Source organism: Rhinolophus sinicus, chromosome 12 (genome assembly GCF_057876585.1).
Source record: "Rhinolophus sinicus isolate RSI-liver-muscle chromosome 12, RSI-T2T, whole genome shotgun sequence".
In the NCBI taxonomy this organism is placed as follows: Eukaryota; Metazoa; Chordata; class Mammalia; order Chiroptera; family Rhinolophidae; genus Rhinolophus; species Rhinolophus sinicus.
In genome coordinates, this window is record NC_142512.1 from 52751782 (window position 1) to 52774757 (window position 22976).

The following is a 22976-nucleotide window of genomic DNA, read 5'->3' on the forward strand; positions in this document are numbered from 1 at the left end:
TGCTTTAAGACCTTTAAGAGCAGCCAGAAACGAGGATTCCAATGTAAACTTAACTGATCTGTAAAATGCCGTTTAGGCTAAACCTCCACCAGCTTGCAACCTTTGGTGTGTGTGGCCAGATACCTGGCCTATGGCTTCACCATTCAGATCAGCTGGAGACAGGATTCCAGGCAACCAGAGCAGGAAATACTTACTTGACAGAGAGGGAGAAATCCCCAGGAGCACTCTCACTCTCTCGGATAAGAAAAGCCCCATCATGCCGCTGTTTGCTAAGCATTTCTTCTGCCTTGGCTCTGGGGATTTTGCCAAAAAACCACCTAAGGAAGGAAGGCAAGCCAGTCAACATCTGCTTCCCCACAAAGAAACGGGATATGCAGCCTCCGAAATGTGAGTAACAGAACACTCCTTGCCAGGGTTAGGGCCCCCCTCTTTACCCTCCAGTCCCAACATGCCCAATCGCACCGTTCAGTCAGGTCCTCCCTTGAGAGATGGACCATGTCCCTTCCAACCCCTTCACCCCACCCCCATTCTCCAGAAAGTGACACATATAGGAGGCACCACCGTAGCCGCGTTTGCTACAGAGGAAGACACTTGAAAAGGGGCCTCCTGGGCCAAAGCCCACTGGGCTCCCTACGGACACGCAGCACGGTACCAGGAAAAGTCCAGGCCTGTTGATGTGAAGCACAGAAGAGGAGGCAGGCTCCTTCTTGCAGGCATCTGATAAGGTCACAGCTTTGCTACAGTGGGATTAGGGAATGGGGCAGGAATGCTGGAAGGCCCAGAAGCTTGAGTCAGGCCTACTTCTTGTAACAGCCCAAAGGGAAAAGGTTCAGGCTGCGAGGGGGCAGCCTCCGCCAGTAAATAAGGTTGGCATCCCCCTCTAGAACAGTCTCTCCCATCACCGCTCAGAGGAGAGCTTTCAGGAACCATCAGGAACATCATCCTTTACCCTGGACATAGGCAGCGAGTCGCAAAATTCGATTTTTCATTTGGAGCAAGTTACAGATTCGTCTATTCCCAATGCTAATTCACCTTGGGCCCAAGAAAAAGAGGGTGAATTCATAGAAAACTATGGTCTGTGGCTTACTAGGAGGAAGAGGAGAACACTCTAAAAAAGCTTAAAGTCACAGCTGCCTAATGATGTCACATGAAAACCATTACTAATTAGGATGGACGAATGGTGAAAACAATGTTCTCTTTTCGAAGTTGTCTTTCGTGTGTTATTATTTTTTTTTAAAAGCAATGACGTTACATAGACCTAATAATAAAGACCTATCTGCTTCATTAGACAACTGACATGGTAACTGACATTCATTAAATATGCAAACTATAAAAACAAAGGTACCAAATAGCCCATTATCAACTTACGTATCGATCTATCTTATTGATCAGCAACTTCACTGGCAAGAGGCCTCTAAAAGAAGACACAACACTAAACTTCAAACAGAGATGTGAGCTGCTGGGAAGGAGACATTCAGAAGCCGCCATCGGCAACCTTTCAACACTCTTAAATCTACCACTTGTGTCTTTCTCATTTTGCTTCTATGATGCCAAGCTACCAAGTAGCTGGTACAATCTGCCTTCCTGCTTCTACAAATGACTCAAGGATAAGGCCTCCCATGCCTGGAAGCCAGGCCACACAAGGGAAAAAAGAAAAGAAAAATCACATCTTAATACAATACAACCATCTCCAGTTATGACAGGACAGCTAACAGTATTGAGACCCTTTAACTACTTGCTATTTTAATCCCTGGTGCTTTCGGGTTTATAATGCTCTCTCACACACAGGCATTTAGCTGGGGTGGGGTGAAGTTACTCAACAGCCACACTCTTTCCTCCTAAACCCCCAAGATCTTCCCAGCAGGCAGGCATTTTCCGTTCCTTCCCTCCCTTATAAGTAATGAATGTAAATTAAAATACCATAGATGTGCATGAAGTAAAAATAAAAATCAAGACTCTTCCCTCCAACTCCCCAGAGGCAGCCACTGCTGGCAGTTACATGCATGTGTTTTTAGACCTTCCCATACAGTGCACAAAGAGACAGCTATGGCTGCAGGGTTTTCTTGCCCCCAGCTTAATTAAAATTAACTCAATTTTGTTTTCAACTAAAAAACAAAAACTGTAGTAAAGTAAAGCACGCTAACTGGAATTTTTACAAAGTAAACATCCCTGTTACAAGCACCCAGGTTGAAAAATAGAAAATTAATTGGATACCACTTTATTAAGTAAAGATTTCTTCTGTGTCTGCTGACATTTTTACTAAACACTCTCTCTCAGGATGACCTACAACATAAGGGCTATCACACTATAGGAGGAATAGTAATCACTCTCAGTTATAACATTTAAATACCATCATCCTACATTTCCACAGCATTTAATACTGTTTACACATTTGATTAGCTTCTTTTAATGGCGATATTTGTGTAACTACATGGTTATGGTCAAAAATTTTTAAATCTTTAAAAAGATGGTTTATACTACAATACAAATAGCAAGGGAGAAAGCTAATGGGAGGGAGCGGCTTATTTTGCAGTTTAATTCTTTACCACAACCCCTAGGCTCCCACCCATATGCACTTAATGTGAAAGCACGTATTTGGATCCACCTCCAATATCTACAACTCATCTTGCAACACTAATGCCAACAATTTCGTAGTCTGTGTTTAATTTGTTAACTCAAATGCTACATTAGGTCATACTCCATTTTAAACTTCCTTCTTCCTAACAAAAGCTAAAGGTTTGGGGGGAAGGAGGGGCGAGTGGAGGAGAAGCCTGGTGCTCTGTGCTCTCTCTCCCACAGCCACGAAATGACACTGATTCTATGCCTGTGGACATCTAGCCACAGAGCAGTCCCATTACATGAGACATGCCTGTAAGACCAACCATCCCACAAGTACATGGTCATGGTCGTTTTTCGCAATATAGTTCCGCTGTTCAGAGCTTGGAGTAGATGAGCACCGCCTGCCTTTCAGCTAGTCTGCGAAGACACCACCACAAAGCCTGTACTGGATGCTTCCCAATCAATTATTCCAAGTTCTTCATAGTGAGGAAAGAGAACCAGGCATGAGTGTGATTCTTCCTAAAAGGCTAAGCAGTCAGTCAGGTCAGTAACTACAACTTTCCAAGGAAAGTGGCCTTTCCTGTACTTCGTAACAGTTGGATTTGAAATGCTATGTCACCTGAAACAATCCGATGGAAAGCAAGTATGTGGAGCCACAGGCATTTTATTTAATATAAAAATTATAGTATGATGTTCTGCTGACTTCCCTTTCAGCCTAGAAATATGAAAATGAATAGGAACTTAAGTTGATTGTGCTATCATTGGACCTAGTGCTGGAGTCAGCAAACTACGCATGGCTCTCGGTTTCAATCTGCCCAGTTTTTGTACGGTCCACAATCTAAGGCTGTTTTTTTTGTTGTTTGTTTGTTTTAAAACTGAAAGGGTTGTTTTAAAAAATTCAAAAGAAGAAGAGTATGTGTCACGACAGAGATTGCACATGGCCCACAATGCCTAAAATATTTATTATCTGGCCCTTTGCAGAAAACATTCAGCCAACTCTTGATCTTTTTTGAGGCTGGATTGAAGGAATAAATGTGCACACATTATCTGGCTTACACAGACCGAGGGAAGAGGCACTGTGGTCCAGCGTGCCCCTCCCACTCCCAGTAACCACTGCCCCACTGCTTCTCCCCGTGGAGCCCATCTGCACCCCGTGATGCTGTCCAGGAAAGCCCACACAGCCCCCAAAGCCAACACTGACGCTAGTTAACAGTGCAGTGCTATGCTTATTACACACCCTGGGAAATCTGCAATCATCTCCTGTGCACCTTTTGGAGGTTCTTGGTTATCACCACTATGCCTACATGTTAGTAACCGGGGCACGGCTGTGTGGGAACCCCCAATTTAATGTTACAGGAACCTCAAAGGAGAGGTATTATCAATCCATTGACGGGGTCCAGGGATCTCTTCCACATCTTTGAAGATGTAATGCTTTTGGCTTTTATCATCATGAACAACTTAATCCAGGCCTTTATATAAGAATTTGGGCCTATCAATTCAAAAATATTTATTGAAATATGTGCACAAGCAAGGCACAATTATAGTGGACTATAAAAGCAGAAGATATAAATTCTCCAAGGAATCTAAAAAAAGAAAATTGGGAGGGGTGGGGGACCAAACTCATAGTTACAAAGATGCAAGATAGTACAAGTTCCAAACAAAAACTAGAAAAAAATACTTTAGAAATTAGACTGGTTTTCACCTTGCAAATCATTCAATGAAACTTTTATTGAGCCATTATAAGGTGCCTGGTTCTTCCTGAAGTAAAAAGTTTATTTGAGGCCCTCGCAGTTTCTTCATTATAGAAATGTCAGTATAGATATCTTCCCATTACCAACCAAACTGCAGGGTAAACCAACCTTTTCTCTCCAGGCTAAAGCTTCCTGGATGCGATCTCTGAAAGAACTTCATGTTAACTACACGAAAGTTTTATTATACCATAATTTAACTAGAGAACTTAACTTCCCAGTACCTAGCAGTCTCTGCCACATAATAACTGTGTAAGAGTTTACTGACCAAGGCATGAACCAACAGATAGTTTTATGGTGAAGCTCCTGAATCATCTGTTCCATTTTATAGAAAGCAAATCTTTTTAGAACATTCAGTTAATAAGGTAACATTTAACCCACGTTTAATTGCTAGTGGTGGTCACCTCTGAAAGGGTATGTGTGTGGAGAGAAACTCACATATTGGTCTATAGTCTTCTACACTGTGAGTCTTTTATAATGAGAACTATATTAATAAACTCCTGGCATTGAAATAAAGATAGTAGAAGTGTTCCAAACTTGTAGAATGAAGAGGAATAAACTAGACGATCTTGAAGGCCCCTTCAAGCTACATGACGTTAAGCTCTGTGTAAAATGACGCAAGCTCTATGTAAGATAAGGTGTGGTTAAGATCTTTGGTCTAGTACTTGGGGGAAGAGAAATGACAGGTACACTTTACAGCAGTGACTGCGGGGGAGAGGGACAAATGGGCTGGTACTCAAGGTGGGTCAAGTCATCTGAAAGTTGTAGATACCACATTGTGTCAATAGTAGATAGAATCTACCATTTCTTCGTGTCTCAATGGCATTCTAGGCTGAGCGCTGTAAGCCTCTCCGTTACCCCGACACACAAGATATGAAAATAAACTGCTTTAGAGGTAGGAGCAGGGCCAATGAAAGAGGTGGTGGGTGACGGTGAGGGGACAGTGGTCTGTAAGGGCTCCCAGGGTCTCACCATGTCATGTATCAATATAAATAGAAGGGGTTCTAGAAGAAAAAAGAAAGAAGTTCACTGCTCTCAGCAGCTTGGAGTAGAAGAGCATTTTGTCTTCTCTGAAGTGGGATACGAAGTGGAGAGCATGGGCAATGATCACAACAAACGTTTACTGAAACCTTATCACATGCCAAGCATTGTGCTCTAGGAATACAAGATTAAGATGTGGTCCCACAGGACAATCAAACATACCAATATAAAACCAGGTGGTAAGTACCCTTTCTAAAACTCAAAAAATGCAGAACTCCGAAACATCTGACCCCAAGGGTTGCATAGAAAAAGAATTATGGACCTGCAAAACTCTTGTTTTATTATTTGAAGATCACTGACAGTTATTATTAATCTAAAACTATTATTATGTAATACTATATAAACTACTGTTTTCAATGAAACAATTGTTTCATTATTCAAAGATCACTAGCAACTGCTATCAATCTAAAACATACACCATTACTGACTATAATACTAGTCATTATATGCTATTATTAACATGCAAAATCAACGTGCTTTGTTAATTCCCTGAAAAGACAGAATAAAAAGTATGGCATCCACCCCAGTGATCTCAATTTTTAAAACATTATTTGAAACAGGCGGGTCTGACCCTTGGGAGACCAAGAGAGCGCAACTTACGGATGTGGTTTCATTTCTATGTAATTCTTGGGAATGAAGCCGTCTTTCCCATTGAGTTCTGCCTTGTACCAGTTCTGATCACATTCTTCATTCAAAACCTGGAAAGAAATAAGAAAAAAAAAATCAATCATTTCCTTTTCACTCTTAAAAGGGTAGCTACTAAGACAATTATGTTGCTGTGTAGGTTTATTTGTAAAAGGTGTTATTTTAAGTATTATCAGGTACATGGAAGCAAGACTTCTTTAAACTTCAAACAACCAGTGTTATGTCAACCTTGAGAGTTACAATTAAAAAGAAAAAGCAACTGTCTTTGGAAATGAGAGTTCGGGCTCCCAAACATCTAGCATTAACCCTTGGTAGGAAAGCAGAAGGGACAATGACAGTTACTGAACATTAGTTTGGGAGAGGACATTCTGGAAAACGGCAAACACGTGAAAACAGCCCTGGAAATGTGACCTAACTACCCAAGGTTACGAGCTAGTGAAGCACACGGGGGTTTTCAGATCCCAAATGAGTGTTCGCTCCAACGCTGCTCCCTGAGAGTTACCCGCATAGGCCAGGCCATGACTCTGTAACCTGCAGAGTATTATAAGCTGCAGAACAGACTGGGTATAGTACAGAAGTCACCCTGTGAGTCTAGATTTCTAATGAAAGGCAAAGGGCAGACGGCATTTAAAAAAAGGCGGTAACTTAAAAGAGAAAATAGCAATGTGAGCCCCACTCCAAAATGGTGCACACAAGAAAATGCGAGGGGACTACGGTAGTCAGTCCACACGACACAACGAAGTTAAAAGTAAGTTGGTAAAATTCTTTACACAACGGTTTATTCAAGATGCTGAATAATGCGCACTGCCAAATTAGAATCTAGACTGCCTCAGAGTGCATGATGCATATGTACTGACATTTCAAAGTGAGAGGATTTCAGCAAGGGTAGATGAGACTGACAGCTAACTGACAAACCGACAAGCTGCATTAACTGCATTAAATGACGCCTCTCACTTCTGCACAGAGGCGGTGCCCTGAGGGCTTTTACAGTGCTGCTGCCTGTGTGTGACACTGGCCAACCTCTCACCCTACCCAAAGGTCACTGAGGTTAAGTGTGCAAGGCACAGTGTCAAATCCTGCAAGAGCTAATAAATGTGAACAGAGAGCTCCGAAAACATCAGCTACTGGTAAATCCCATCAGCTTCAGTGATAAAAATTTTTCTTTCCATCATTGTTTTTCCCTCTAAAACATCATTATATTTTATCAAATACTGCAATGATACAAACTAATGTACGTAAAATACATTCATCCTTTTAAAATCTTCATTTCAAAAACAGTAAACAGTGCCGCAGCCCGCACAGTTCCGTTGCCAGACAAGTATAAAGTACACACAGGACAAAGGTTGGGGACAGGCTTCCCTGCCATGACCACCCTGGCATCCCGGAGCATCACCGAAGATGTGACCTCAGGAGGAAGCCTGGCACCCTGCATGGGAGCAAAGGAGCTATTTCAACAGCATGGGAGCAAAGGAGCTATTTTAAAAGATGCTTAAGGCCAGGATTCTGTTATTTACCAAAAAGAAGGGCTTTAAGAAAAATGTGGCCTAGTAATTATTTTATAAAACATTATCTTAAAATAATCAACATTTTAGACTTATGGACGAGTTTTTCAAAATCTCTTTAAAATTCCTGAAATGGTGAGTTGTATACCCACTCTAAAGATTTTTGGGGGGCCGGCCCGGTGGTTCAGGTGGTTGGAGCACTGTGCTCCTAACGCCAAGGTCACGAGTTCGACTCCCACATGGGCCAGTGAGCTGCACCCTCTACAGCTAAGACTGTGAACCACGGCTCTCCCTGGAGCTGAGAGACTGTGAGCAGCCGGAGGTCAGCGTGAGCTGTTGTGTGCTGCCATGAGTGGCCGGTGGCCTGCGTGAGTGGCCGGCAGCCATTGTGAGTGGCGGGCAGACAGTGAGAGCTGCCAAGAGCTGCTGTGCGCGGCCGACCGACGACAACCAGCGACTGACAGCTGGGGGGAGCGCAAGGCTCATAACACCAGCATGGGCCAGGGAGCTGTGTCTTGCACAACTACACTGAGAAACAACGGCTTGAACTGGAGTGTTTGGGGGAGGTGGAAGAAGGGGAGAAAAATAAGTGATTTTTTGGAAGACAGAGGAGAGTCAGGTGATTATGGCCCATTTGGGCATCAAAACAATAAAGTAATCACTTGAAAAAGGCCATTTTTAATTTGTGATCAGTAACCTTGCAGAAAAGGATAACTGTTTCCTGCCAGGAGACATATGAATGAGTTCATAACTAACACATTCTTCTTGTCACTTTTACTAAGATAAAGACAAACCTTCCCTTAAAACATGCGCCTCCAATAAAAAGAAACTCCAGGGCAACTTCCAGATCTGACACCAATTTAGAACTATGGTTTTCTGGAGAACAAAATTATTACTTGGTGTTTAGCATGCATTCCCCCCCAAGAAGGCAGGGAACTATCGAATTAACATACTTAGTTTATTTTTAATGTGTAGGTGAATGGTGAAAATTTTGGTTCTCTGGAACATTCTAGCATCCAGAATGTCACTTTACCAGAAAGTCAAAGTGTTGCTATGCTTGCCTCTAAACCTCTTTACTGTGGAACTTAAGACTGGTTCTGCTGGAGCCAAAGCCCCTGCTAACCCCAGGCTACCCTGGGATCAGAGACCAGGTCTTACCACCCACCTCTCCACTGGGTTATCGGTGTTCCCATGCAAGCCTTGGAACTAGGCTGGCATAATAGGAAACATGTTTTAAAATTAAGCTTTATTCAAATGTTGAAATGTTTAAAACAGCAAAGGACACAAATTAACATAAATGAGTCAAATGTGGAGCAGAGAAAGGGACCAGAACCATATGTGGATGAGTTTGCACCTACGAAGACTGTATTTAATTTGCTATGGTTTTAGATGAAAGATCACATTCTTCACAGTAATTTTTAAAAGCCCCGTCAGAGTTCTGAGAATGAGGAAGCTGTCCCCATCACCATCTCCCCACAGCAGAAAGCAGCTTATCACTCCCTCGTTCATTACCTCTTAATAGGTGCTTGAGTTCCACAACCAAACTTTCTCAGTTTTGAAAATTCCAAGGAATGTTCTGAGCTATCACCCCACAGCTATATGTTCTCTTCCAACCCCCATATTCCTTCAAGTTAAGACTTGGTAGCAACACAACACACTTTGGTTTAACGGAAGCAGATTGATCAAGAGATGAGATTATGAAAGGAGGAAGAGACAAGTTTCGGTGAAGTTTTTTTTTTTTTTGTATGTGTGCAAAAAAAGACTGAAAATAATGTTAAGAGCCCAAATCAGGAAGAAACCTAAAAGATGAGGAATGATGTGAAGGTTATACAAGAGAATTAAAACTATTTCAGTCAATGGAAGGGGACACGATGGGGGTTTTTGAGGTGCCGCTGTTATATTTCTTGACCTGCGTGCTGGTTACCTGGTCGTGTTCAGTCTGTGAAAATTCACCAAACTGTGTACTTATGATATATGAACTTTTCTATATGTATATCATACGTCAACTAAAAGTTAGAAATATTTCAATCAAGAGAACACAGATAAGAAAAATACACCAGGGCCTCATACACCATACAAACTTTTCACAGCCCCAAAAATACATAGGAAAGCGGAAAATAACAGGGAGATTTCAGAAACCCCCTCGATGACAGCTTACCATCACTACTCCATGAGAAAAAACGACATTCCCAGAAACAACTGCCTTTCCGGTGAACAACTCTGAGCATTCCACGTGTTCTACTGGTCTACATTGTGTGATTTCGATAACATTATTCACTGCTGCCCCATCCCTCACCCTCAATCTGAGACGGGTCTAAAGGCAGTGTATATTCCCATTTATATCAATACCAATTTGAAGCTTTCCAAATAGAAGGAAGGAAAGGAAGAGGGAGGAAGGAAGGAAGCCAGAGGTCAAAGCTTTAGGTCTCAGACCCCTTAGCATGCACTTGATCTGGTGGCAAGAGGCTGAACACATGGTTCAAACTCCATTTTTACCAACAATGAACTATGTGACCTTGGGGCAAACGACCTTTCTCTAAATTTTGGTTTCCCCCTAGAGCAGTGATAAAATGTGCCTCCCAGGGTCACCGTGGGCATTACATGAGAAGATGTCATAAGCAGCAGAGAAATCAGTAGAGAGCCGCATTGCAGCTGCCGCAGTGGACACCCTGACTTCCCCACTTACTCAGCCATACACACTAGCACTATTAGAGGTAACAAACCTGGTAATCCTGGGGTCTGAGTTTTACCTTGAGTAAATATCTTTGATGTAATGCTGTCTGTCCAGAAGCACCCAGAGTGCACAGTGACCCAGGACTAGGCCTCCGTTTTATTCTGAAAACACACGAGTACCAGACTTCTGTGCTGACTTCAAAAAAGATTTCCAATGCAGAGTTCAAGGATTACAATGGGTAACTCCCTTTGTCCTTCCTATACCAACACTGGGGGGTAAGAACTGCACTTAATTTTCTACACGTATTTTAGAAAAAGGTGTCTTTTAGGAAAGTGGCAAGTATTTTATTTGTAGATTGCTATATTTTGAAATATTAGGACATTTGCTGGCTTGGACATATTCAGTCATCTGTAAATAAACAAATAAGAAAAAGAATCATGATTTTTTTAAAAAAGAAATATGCTATACAATTATGGAACGGTACGTCCAGCAAAACTTTCAATATGCACTCTAATTCTAACAGCTTGCAGGGGAGGGGCCTCAACATTTCTTCATGGAAAAATAATTCAGAGTTTTATCAATTTGTGAAGTAATTTGTATAAAAGCATTTGTGCACGAAAAATAGGAACAAATGCATCTTTAAGTTCTTACACACACAAAAAAACCAAAATACCACTTACAGCTGGTCCCGGCACTATAGAAATTCAACATAAGCCCATGAGTTTTCCCCAGCTCTTCAAAGATCAATCAATCCTATAGCAGCAATACTGAAATACTGCCATGACTTAAAGATAAATTTCAAGAATTCTGGTGACCCTACCACATAATTTCAAGTTCTTAGAAAAAGGAGAAAATATACATGCACACGCTTTTTAAAGACTTTAACCCCTAGCAGAAATTCTACAGGGCCCTGGCTAGAATAATAGTACTGGGTCTTTTAAAATCACTTCTCTTCAGTTGCCCGTTATATATTTTACTAGAAACTGCTAGAATGCTCTTCAATTTCTTAGACTCTGTTAGCATGGATTACTGACTTGGCCTCAAACTACACTGATTCATTATTAACACTTTAAATAAGTGCTTTATAATCACCACCTCCATCTGTTACAGTTTTTGCTCAACGTGAAAAACATCTTGGTTACGCTGCCTGCTCTACTGTGTGCCAAATCATGAAAAACACCCACACTGTCGATAAGTTATTCTGAATTTTAATGATGAGATGACCAACTTAGAGGTCGTTTAATAATTAAGGCTCCTGGTCCTACCAGAAACCTTGAATTGTTTACCCAAGCACAGAGACCAATAGTTCTCAAGTTCCCGTTGCCAGGCCAGTCTCCACGCTGAATGAATACAATCCAAGGACAGACACACCAAGCACTGTTTGGCTCAGTCAAGACACTTGACAGGTAGCTGGCCCTTAAAGACCAGAAAGTTGAGAAGAAATGAAATGCATTTATGAAGTGTTAAGTTTTCTAATTTTGGCAGATTTATAAAATTGTGTGTAAACATCAAATTATAGATCAAATTAGCCTCAGTCTGACATTCTCGTTTCATAATTTGCCCATCACCTGCTTATGTGCCTTTCTCACCCACTCCTTCTCCAGATGAACCCTTCAGTCCGGTCAAGCCAGTCAACCACCAGCCTCTCGGCACACTGGGCTTCCCTCAGGTTTTCCTTCTGTTTGCACTGTCCTCTTCCTTATCTATTCGGATGTTTCAAGATTCAGTTCACAGCTTACAACCAGTATGGTCATTTTTCTGTTTCACTTCTATAGTTTGACGGGGATCATGGTTAATAAAGACATGCCATCTCGTCTACCACCACCTTGCACTGTGTACTGGTCCCCTCCTAACCTAAAGGGCAAGCACCCTACAGCTGGCTCCATGCCCAATTCCCGTGTGTACTCTCCATAGTTCTCAGAATGGTGACTAGCATATTTTGAGGAACTGACTTGTATACGAGCGAGGGCTTTGGTCTAAGTACCGTGCGCAGTATCACAGAGCTAGTTGGGCAGAGAGACAACGGAATGAGCACCACACATTATGCATCACCATCAAATTCCTTGGTGAAAAACAATAACCTTCTAAATAGACCCTAGAAAGAAGACTGATTACCATGAGTTTGTTCCCCCCAAAGAAGAAGGCAAAATAAATGAGGTAACAGAATTAGGCAGTCAGTCTTTCTCTAACAAGCACCAGTGCCAGACTTCCATGTGAGGGTGTATCTCCCTTTCAAAAGGGGGTACACCAAATCTTTTCCACAAAACTATCTGCTTCTACTTTCTCTAAGAAAAAAAAAAGGTATTAGAGTGAGGACATGGGGTGGGTGGACAGGGAAGGAAAATTTCAGTATGAAATGGATTAGGGAGAGGAGGTGTAGCTGTTTCTATACACGTGTCCGTACTAATACCTCTCAGCATGGGGGCACTTCCCGGAATGCTCAGATGCCTGGTGCAGTCTGTTTGTTTGACTTGTGACGGATTTTTGCAGGGTGTTGATTTTATAGCTACAACTCCTCCATCAAAATTTTTACAAAAGATAGTATGGAAGACCTTCAATGTTTTAATTCTTCCATTGACTAGCAGCTCCCATTGACTAGACAGAGACACAGTTACACCCACCTACACAGACGTGCAAAAAAGACTATATTAAGAGTTCAGGACCACTCATGCATTTTCTTAAAATGGTAGACTTCCTTTATAATGTTCATTAATGTAGAAAGATGAACAATTAAAAAAACTAACCAAATTACAAGATATTTCTCTTTTCTGATAACTATTTTAGTTCTCAAAAACCAAAACTGGATACTCTTAGCAACCTCTCCTGGTTCAGCTGTCATTAAGAAAGCTGCTCAAGCCGTTTTAACAAAACAGGAAGGTAGTTCACACTTATGTGCTGTTACTCCACCCAGATAAAACCTGGAGGCAGTGAAACCTAAATGCACAGGCAATACCCCAAAATAAACTCTTTCTACCAAAGGCTACCAAGAGTTTCCATTCAAAATAACTGTCCTTTGTGTTCTGTGACTAGTGGAAGACCTGATGTTTTGGTGTAGTTGATTGCTCAACAGAAGAGTGAAATGCTTTCAGAATACCAGGATTTCAACGGCAGGGGTTTAAGGGAGGGGAAGAGGGAGGGACAGAGAGATAGACATCAGGGAGTTTCAAGAGAGAAAATTCTATACATTTGAAAAATTCTGCAATCCTATGATAGCCGGTACTAGGCAAGTACTATGCAACCAGAGGGCAGTGCCAAGCCCTGAGCACGGTGAGCTGAGGACAGATACAATGGATGCATCTCCCAAGGAGCTCAGGATCTAGTCAAGTGCTAGTTGCGACAGTGTGATGAATGCCAGGAGGGGGAATTATGGGTACTATGGCAAGCACCTACTGAACAGAAAATACCTGAGGAGTTCCAAACACCGAAGAGAAAGACCTAACTCCCATTTTGGGGGTTAGGAAAACTTCCTGGATGAAGTGTGAACTAGGTTATATTCTCTATTTGCATCTTTAGTTCTGCTTGGCCTGTGTAGGACTGTTGAGTGGCAGACTTTCCAACTTGCTATCAAGCAAATGGAGGGATGGGTTGTTCTCTTGGCCACACTGGTGGCCACTAACTGAAAAACTGGTTAAGCTTCCTTAAGTTGAAAAGTAAAACCTTTACTAATAGTATAACTTCCTAACTGGAAATAACCAAAATAATCTCAAACTTAGCTAATTCTTTAATAATATATATTTAGCTACTGACCTTGTTATCTTGTTTATTAACGGAAGGCTTTCAATCTTAGGTCAAATTCTACAACCCTCTCCTCAAAAAACCAAACAAAATAAAAAACCAAAGCCTCCCGGGCCGGGAGAGCCACAGTTACCTGTTTTCTGACAATGGGTAAACCTGCCCACATTCATCAGTTCCACCCTTTAGGATCTACTCACTTCCGGTTGGTTAAGCATAATAAAAAAACAAAAAGAAAACAACAAACCCAAGAGTTCCCAATAAATACCGCCCCCCGGATTAATGACAACAGAGTTTATTAAATTTCACTTAAGGTTTCATTGATTCAAGATGTAAACTAAAGGGTCTATTGATTTACAGTCATTCTATGACCCAAGAGCTATCTCAGACAAGTAACTGAAGAAAAAATAAAGCAACACCAGCCCCTGAGCTAACCACTGGCAGCTCCGTAAGGATCGATGCCTGAAAGACTCCAGGCCAGGGAGCCTTACACCTAGGACGCCACCACTTCGAACTAAAAAAGCTAGTTCCAGAGCACTTTCCACTTCTGAAGTACTCAGTCTAGCTTCAAATCAGACCGTTTTGTAATCACGTGATAGACGAAGAGGAACTAGGGATAGAATGGTAAGTCCCCACCCTATTACAAGGGTGGGGGTGAATGCAGGCAATTAAACAGGTAATTACAATACTAAAGTCAAAATATGGATTAGTGTTAGGGTAAGTACAGGGTTAGGGAGCAGAAAAGAGAGCCCTAACTGGGCTGGGAGGCAGGGGGATACAGTCAGAGAGTGAATTTGAGGGGAGACTCAAAGGATCTCCTGTGGGTGGTCTAGGCAGAAGGCAAATTATTGAGTTCAAGCTGGTATGCTAAGGGTGACAATCAGAAGTCACTGAAGGGTGGCCTGCAGGTTTCAAACATTCCACTGTCTGTGCTGTGAGAAGTGCAGGAAGACCAGGTGGGGACGACTGCAGCCTGCCCAGGTGAGAGACGGCAGTGCTTGGGCTGGGGCGGGGCACTATGGTCCAGAGAAGGAGATCGAGTCAAGATGCTTCGGGGAGGTGGAATCAAAAGGGATTGATGATCAGATGTGGCTCAGTGGTCTCCTCTCTTGACCACCATTTTTTCCTGAAAAGTTTAGAAAAATGGCTATATAGAGCTGCTCTCTCTTAAAGCCACTATGAGTAGAAAGCATAATTTTAAAAGGTAGATGGTACCGCTGGTACCATCTGGTCTGTTCCATTTGCCTCTCTAGATCAGCTGACACCCTTCTCTATCTTTCTCTGCCCTGGTCTGTATGGACCACAAAGACAGGCTCTCTTGCTCCCAGTGGTCCCCACCAATGGGGAGGCCTGCAGAAGGTTCCCTCTCTGGGGATTTCTGTGGCTAGTCTTGGACCCTCAACTGAAGTCCTGACCCAGTCGTCTCCTCTTCCACCTTCTGGTAGCTCCACCCCCTTCCTGCCCCACTGTCTTCTTCAGGTCTCAAGATGGTAACCCAGTTACTGGCTCCAGGCACTGCAGCGTCCCCTGTGATTTCTACAAAAACCTTGCCCACACCTTGTAAATAGTCTCATTATTAAAGTCTCCTCAAATTAGCCAATTTAAGTGTGTCATGTGTTTCCTACCAGGACCCTGACTGAAATTACCCTCAAATCAGTTCTATCTTTTAGAACTCATTAAGGAGATATTTCACTACATAAAGTGACATTTGTCACAGGGCAAAGGCACTGCAGGCGTATCCAAATTCTACCAACTACTTGGGAGAAGAAAACTATAAAAGAGCCTTGCTTTATGCGCTCTGCCATGCTTAAGCAGCCAAATAATTCTGTTTATTATTAAGGTAGTTATGTGGAGTTGAGAAAAGGCGGCGTAGGTATGAAAATCTGGGATCTGGAATCTAATCATTAGTAGGCCGTCAGTGATTTACTGTAGCGCTCCTTTTTGAATTGCACACTTTAGCTAATGTTTAGGTGTTTACTACACTGCAAGTATTGTGCTTGGGAGCTGCAATGGGAATTAAAAAAAAAAAAAGGAGACGGTCTCTGCCCTCAGAAGTGTTTATGAGCTAAAGGAGCTGTGTACGTAAATAGTAAAAGAATATGTAAAAAGTGGGATAAGGGAAACCGCTGATGGCGAGCTGAATACAGAATTCACAGCTACGTGTATCCAAATTAGCTGTATGGTGATGTAGAAAATTCGAATCATGTGTGGAGGAACCAGAAAAAGGGCAACTTCAAACAGTGCAGGAATACAGCAAGACCCTAAAGGCAGACAGGGTATGTTTGAGGGCAAGGTAAGTACAGTGATTTTCCCTTTTATATTTTAATCCGGGTTCAATAAAAGAGGGAACCGTTGTTGTTTAATCAAACTTTGCGTGCTATCCTCTGCCAGGCTACACATTGCTCCCCTGTAATGGAGCTGTCTTACGTTTAAATGACGAATGGTAATTACAGACACTGGACAGAGTCACCTCCTGTAGGTAACCACTCTGGCAATTTTATTCCACTCCAGGAAAACAACTGCCTAACAGATGAAATCAGCTACTTTCCCTGTGGCCTCCTCTGCTCTGCTCCAGGGCCACCAGGAAAGCTGAAGATGTTACAGCCTAGAAATCTTCAAGGACAGGATTTCATGTAGGCATGCCTGGAGTAACTAGATCAAGGGGCCCATTCCAGTCTTGTGTCTGTCACTCAGACACTTGATAGATCTCTCCCTTTCTCTGCTTTTTGGATGATTCTACTGGCGAAGATGAAAACCAGTAAAAAGACTCAGCGATAGTGGGGGGATGGTACTGGTGGGAGTATAGAAAGATATATAGTTTTACGAAAAACAATTTGATCGTCTGTATTCAAGATCTGAGCCTTCATACCTCTTGGCCCAGTAATAACGTTCTTAGGACTCTATCCCAATACAATAATCGAGGATGGATACTGAGACTCAGGGAGCAGACAAGTACACAGCGAGTGCCTATTTTGAATCAGGGACTGTGCTAGGCCCTGGGGACACAGTAAAGGAATGATCCTACTTGCAGGGAGCTGACAGCAAGGGAGGCAAGGTAATTACAACTTCAGGCGTAAGTTCTATGAGGAAAAGTTCAGGGTGCTTTGTACGAGAGCACCCACCGGGGAGACCTAATCTAATCATGCACAGAGATGGGTGTCAAGGAAAGCTCATCTGGGCAGTAACATGTCAGCTGAAACCCTCGGTGTGACTAGGTCTTAGCCAGTCTTGGGGGTGGGGACGGAGGGCTCTAACGAGTGAGGAGAAATTCCAAGCAGAGGGGAGAACTTGGGTAGAGCCTCGTTAGGTGGGAAGGGGGTTTAGCACAGTCTAGAACTGAAATGCTGAATCCCAGGAAGTTTTGTGGAAAGTGGAGCCACTAGAGGCTAGAGAGACAGAGAGCTGGGCCAGACTGTGCAGAGCTTTGAATGGTAGAAAAGGATTCTGGGAAATTATGGACTGAGTTTGCTCTTTAAGATTCTGGCTTTTGTGTGGCAGGGGTATCTGAGGGGGACAAAAGAGGCAGCAGGGCTACTGCAGTAAACCAGGTAAGAAGAGAGGAAACTTACTAAGGTAAGGGGATTTTGACTGTTTTGAAAATACTCTAAAACAAACATTAAAAAACCCATATACATTATTTTACCCTTCCCCCGTTCCCCTCACCCCCATTTGCAGGAATAGGGAATATAGTACAGGACAGGGTGAGCCACGAAATTTCATGCCATCTCATAGACGTCTCAAGGTGACAATTAAAAAGTTGGATAAAGTTTAAGTATTCTCCACCATAAATAAGGGAGAAAGAAAATGTAGAAATGGGATAGTCCCTCAGTTATGAAGAATGATCCCATTCTTTGAGACTATTTTAATTGCTATACATGTTTTATATTGCTATATAAATGTTTTAATTGCTGTACAATTAAAATTAGCTACATAAAACTGACATTACTTTTTCATACAACCAATTCAAATAGATATAATGTGCAGAAAATCTGTGAAACTATTCCATTTTAATAAACCCTGACACATGCTTACTTTTTTACTTACACTTTACTTTCAAAAGTGACATTAGGAGTCTTACAAGACCCCAAATACGGACACATTCAAGAAAAATGGACATCAGCGTTCAAGACAACTTGGACAGGACAACTTTTTCTAAGTACTCTCTAATGGAATTGCAAACAAAAATAGCTGTTGTTAACAGACAGGCTAAATTAACTACCCTCCTTTTACTGCTGGAATGGAGGCCTCCAGCAATTAGCCAGCTTTCGGAGCCCCTTCAGGCAGCTGCACAGCTCAGAGAGAGCAGGTTCGCTAGGAGCTGGGGGCGGGAGCAGCAGAGAACAACCCTGCTGCTCTCCGCATGTACCATCAAAAGAAGACAAGCCCAGCCTTGCTCCGCCTATTAGTTTTATCTTTCCAAGCACCTACCTACACACTGTTCTCTGGAAAATCAGCACTTTCATCCCACAGAAACGTCACAACCTGCAGAGAACAGAGGGTCTAAGAGGACTAAATAATAGGATGTGTGAATGCAAACAATGGGTTTGTCAGGCCCTCAATTCCCGGCTACAAGAACAACTTCCTGATTTCACGCAGCATTTAAGGCTTGGGTAGTACTTCACGATTCTGGGTCAGCCCCAGAACCAACGGAGCAACATCTGTGCTGCCTGGCAATGCGAGCGGGGACCAGGCACACAGGTTCACTCTCTTGCCCACAGTAACAAGTAGTTGCTTAAATCTCAAAAATGATCAACTAAGGAATGACTACTGTTTGCAGCCAAAGAATGGTATCATTAGAACTTTATAATTCTCCTTCCGTGTGGTAAAAGGGCTCTCAGGTCAGGAAAAGCTATGCACAATAGACCTATAATGAGTAAGCGGTCAAATCTGAATGGACTAGAACCAAAACCCCGTTTCTACAGTTGACTATTCATTGTCAAAGTCACAGTTTGCAGCCCTGGGAGAAAAAGTTAAGCTGGTTAAAAGAAAAATCATAATAGTTCCTTCATTGGTTGGCCTTCTTTCTGCTTTTCCTAGAGTTCTAATGACCTTAAAACAATTTCTTTCTGGCTTTATTACATTTTAAGTTTTTATAACTTTTCAAGGATGGTATTAAATGTCTGGAATACCCATTTCCCTCTTCCATAGGTCTACTTCCTTCCTCATCCTTGGTTTTTACTGTAATGCACTATTCAGTACTTTCCCAAGAAAGGGTGCTTCGGAAACAAACATTTTCAGTCCTGGCATGTGTGAAAATGCCTTGATTGTATGCTTCTACCCAATGCGAGTCTAACTGGATACAAAATTCAACAGAATTCTGGACCGCACAGCATTTTTCTACAGAATTTAAAGACATTGTTTTCTGGTATTTGGAGTTGTTCATGCAAAGTTTATTGGCAGTCTCATTGTCATTCATTTCTTTACAGGGACTTGTTTTTTCCTAGATGCTTTTAGAACCTTTTCTTTTTGTCATTTTGAAATTAAACAATAATGTACTGAGTGTGGATCTGTTTTTGTTCATTATGCTGTGTACTTGGTGGGCCTTTCTCTCTGAAAATTCACACCATCAGCTATGAGAAGTTATCTTTTTAAAAAAATTTGATAGGGTCTTTCCTTCCGTTCGCACCACTCTCCTTCTGAAACTTTTAAGTATTCGTCAGTTATTAGACCTCGTGAAAGACCTCAAGTGGGCTCTCCCTGTATTTCCCTCATCCATTGGCTCTCGCCCCTCATGACTACCTCACACCTCTTCCTATCTCCTTCAGCCTCAACAGCTCCTCTGCCATCCTCCCAAGCAGATGACCTGACTACCTATTTCCCTGAAAACACAGAAGCACCCAGGTCTTAAAAAGCTCCTACCACATCCACACAACTATTTGTGCCTCCATCTTCATCCTTGGCCTCCTATTTCCTTTGTCCACGCTCCTAACACAATAAAACTCTACTTCCATGCTAGAGCCCATCTCTAGAGCCTGCTCAAGGACATTCATCCAGGAAGTTTCCAGTCTTCCATTTGTTTCTGTCTCTACTTGGGTCTTTCCTATCAGTAAATAAAAATGCTGTTACCGTATTTTGCCGTGTATAATGTGCACTTTTTGGCCCAAATTTGTGAGGGGAAAATAAGGATGTGCGTTATACACGGGTAGTACTAATTCAGTATCTACATAAATGTTTTTAATTCTTTTATTTATGCCTGTGAGTTAAAAATGTGACTCTAGAAATCAACAACAATATCTGTATGCAAAATAACACCCAATAATACCCTGGAATACAATAATAGGTTTTGTTGAGTTTACAGCAAACTTGCAACAACGAAGAGTTCTTCACCTTCTATGATGTGTAAACATCATAAATTTGTTACCGGTACATAAAATTTCTTGCACAATATGTTAAAAAATAAATGCTAAAATTCCTTTATAATACAAAAAACGAGTACCTAAATGTAAACAAATAAAAATTTGAATTAAAAAATTAAAACGAAAAATATTTTCCCTAAAAGTTTGGGCCAAAAACGTGGGTGCACCTTATACCCAGGAGCACATTACACACGGCAAAATATGGTATTTCTCCCACCTTTGGGACTAGGATGAAAAGAGACTTCTTTTTATTCTACCACCTCATACCTTTCCTTCCGTATACATCAAAACTCCTCAGAATAGCTGTCTATATTCCCTTTCTCCAATTTCTTTCCTCCTGTTCTCCCCCCGCCCCCAATATTTCATTATGAAAGCTTTCAAATGTAGAGCAAGGTTAAAAAATTTTTACAATGAACACACATTTATCAACCACCTAAATTATACCCTTAACAATACGTGCTTTATCACATATTTGTCTATACATCCTTCCACTATCTATCTTCCATTCATCCATATTTTTTTATGCATTTCGAAATTGCAGACATCAGTCCACTTTCTCTGAAATACTTCTGCATACATATATTACCTAGACTATCATTCTGCGTAAAAGCTTGAATGGTTTCCCACTCTAGTGTCTAGCATTCCTTGGTGTGCGTTCCTATTTAAAACTGAGGCAATACAAAAGCAGACTAGGAACGCTATTGGTAGTGGGTGAGGCGTGACAACAGGCTTTTCTTTCGCGTCAGTGAACAGGGCTCTCGCGGCAGGTGTCCTTAGGAAAGGGTTCTGAACACCATTTCCAATGCCCCAAACTTTCTGAGACAATTTAGCAGCAAGGGTATTGTCTATTAGCCTCAATGACAGGTCTACCTTTGCTTACAACAAATCCTCTCATCATATTGTTACCTCCCTTAAAGTTACAGACCCTGTTCACCGTTCTTTGTATTTCATACTAAACACTCAACAATCCATAGATATACAATGGAGAGAGGCCATACTGCAACTTAAATTGAGATTAAGAAACAACGAAAACCACCCATAATGTAGGAGATAATTGGTAAAATGCATTAGATCTTAAAACGCTAATCAAAATATTAAGTGTAAGGATCTTTTCCCCAACAATTTAGGTAAAACACAATTTGGAATCAATTCATCTTAACAGGCCTATTAGCCCCATTTCTGGTTTAAATATTTACTTACTTACAAAAGCTATTTTTCCTCCTCTACACTTACCTGTGAATAGTGAATCTAGGAACTAACTTACAGGATGGAGAAGATCAGTTTCGGAGAGCTCACCTGTGACCACCACGGCAAACACCACCTATCACTTGGTACAAGTGCACAGATTTTCAGACTGGTGTCAAGTGCACAGCACTGAACCCAAAGCTCTCCCTTACCTGGCCCTCACCTAACTCTCCAGTCTTACCTTCCTTTTGCTTCCTGCCTTGAACAACTTAAGTTCCAACAACACTAAAGCTACTGCAAGTAGCTTCCCTGGCTAAGAGGTTTTATGATTTTCAGATTTGGGATATGCTGTTTCCTCTGTCTAAGATGACAGACTCAAGACCTATTTAAGTACCACTTTCTCTCTGCTACCACTGACCTCTGTACTTTTATCACAGTTCTATCATCAGACTTGTCTCAATATATTGTAATTCTTGGTCTTCTCTACTAGAATAAGCTACCTGAGGGCAGGAGCCTTGTCTATTAATCTCGGTATCCCCAAGGGCATTCAGTGACCGTTTCATTGGCCTTGCAAAGAGAAACCTGTGTTGGAGAAACGGCATGCTATAAAAATATTCTAGTTCTTTCACGCTTAAAAGAAACGACAAACTATCTCCCAAATGTAAATAAGGAAATGTGATTATTACATAATGAATTTTTATTCCTGGTTTTCTTTTTACTCATAATAAGCAAATGCTTCAATAGCTTAAATCTCAGAAATATGGTTTCAACAGATTGCAACCACTTAAGTGTGTGTCTGTTTCCTCCCCCAAACACACACCTTAGAAAGACAATTCTAGGCTGTAGGGACCAGTTTTATGCGTTTGGGACAATTCCTGGTAATTGTAAATCCTTTACCCATCAAAGGACCAGACGGGATTTTAGGAGACTTTCCTATCCATACCCTATTATAAAGCCTAGCAAATAAAGTCACAAATATGAGCAAGGTAATTATCCTATTTTAGAAGGCTTCCACAGAACTACCCTTAAGAATCTACACAAATGTAATCGCTACCCATGCGATGGAGGTCAAACTCAGCATTAGTTCACACGGGAAAGCACACCACCACCATTGCCATGTGAGCCTGCACAGTACGGGGTGGTGTGACACCAAAGGAAGGTGCCGTGGAGCGAAAAGAACACGGAGATCCAGTGGCATCCACACTGCCTCTCCCTCTAGCCCATCTGGGCCTCAGGCAAATCCCTCATAAAGTAAGAGTACCGGAGCCCTATAATGCTAGCTTCTTTTTAACTTTAAAGTTAGAACTTTAAAAAGGCACAGTGTATTGTGTACCTGTTATGTGACCTTTATTTTATATGTGTATTAAAGACAACCCTTCCCAGAAAGGGTATTTTTATTTTACAGTTGAACAAACTAGGGCTCAAAGAGTTAGTTAAGCGCCTTGACCACAAACAGTTAATAAAAAGTGAAACTGCAATTTAATTCATATTCAGGTCTGTCTTGTTCTAAAAACATTTTGCTAATCAGCCTCCT

The 22976-nt window shown here is 41.8% G+C and overlaps 1 protein-coding gene across 3 annotated transcripts in view; it reads right to left on the reverse strand.

Annotated features, from left to right (window-relative positions):
* The window catches only part of GRB2 (growth factor receptor bound protein 2), a 60492-nt gene that overhangs the window by 5833 nt on the left and 31683 nt on the right, over positions 1-22976 (reverse strand). For all 3 annotated transcript variants that reach the window (XM_019745571.3, XM_074319841.2, XM_074319842.2), the window contains 2 exons: positions 5949-6046; positions 195-317 (listed from right to left, as the gene is read on the reverse strand). In XM_019745571.3, coding sequence (XP_019601130.1) covers positions 195-317; positions 5949-6046 — 221 coding nt within the window. The remainder of the gene's footprint in view (positions 1-194; positions 318-5948; positions 6047-22976) is intronic.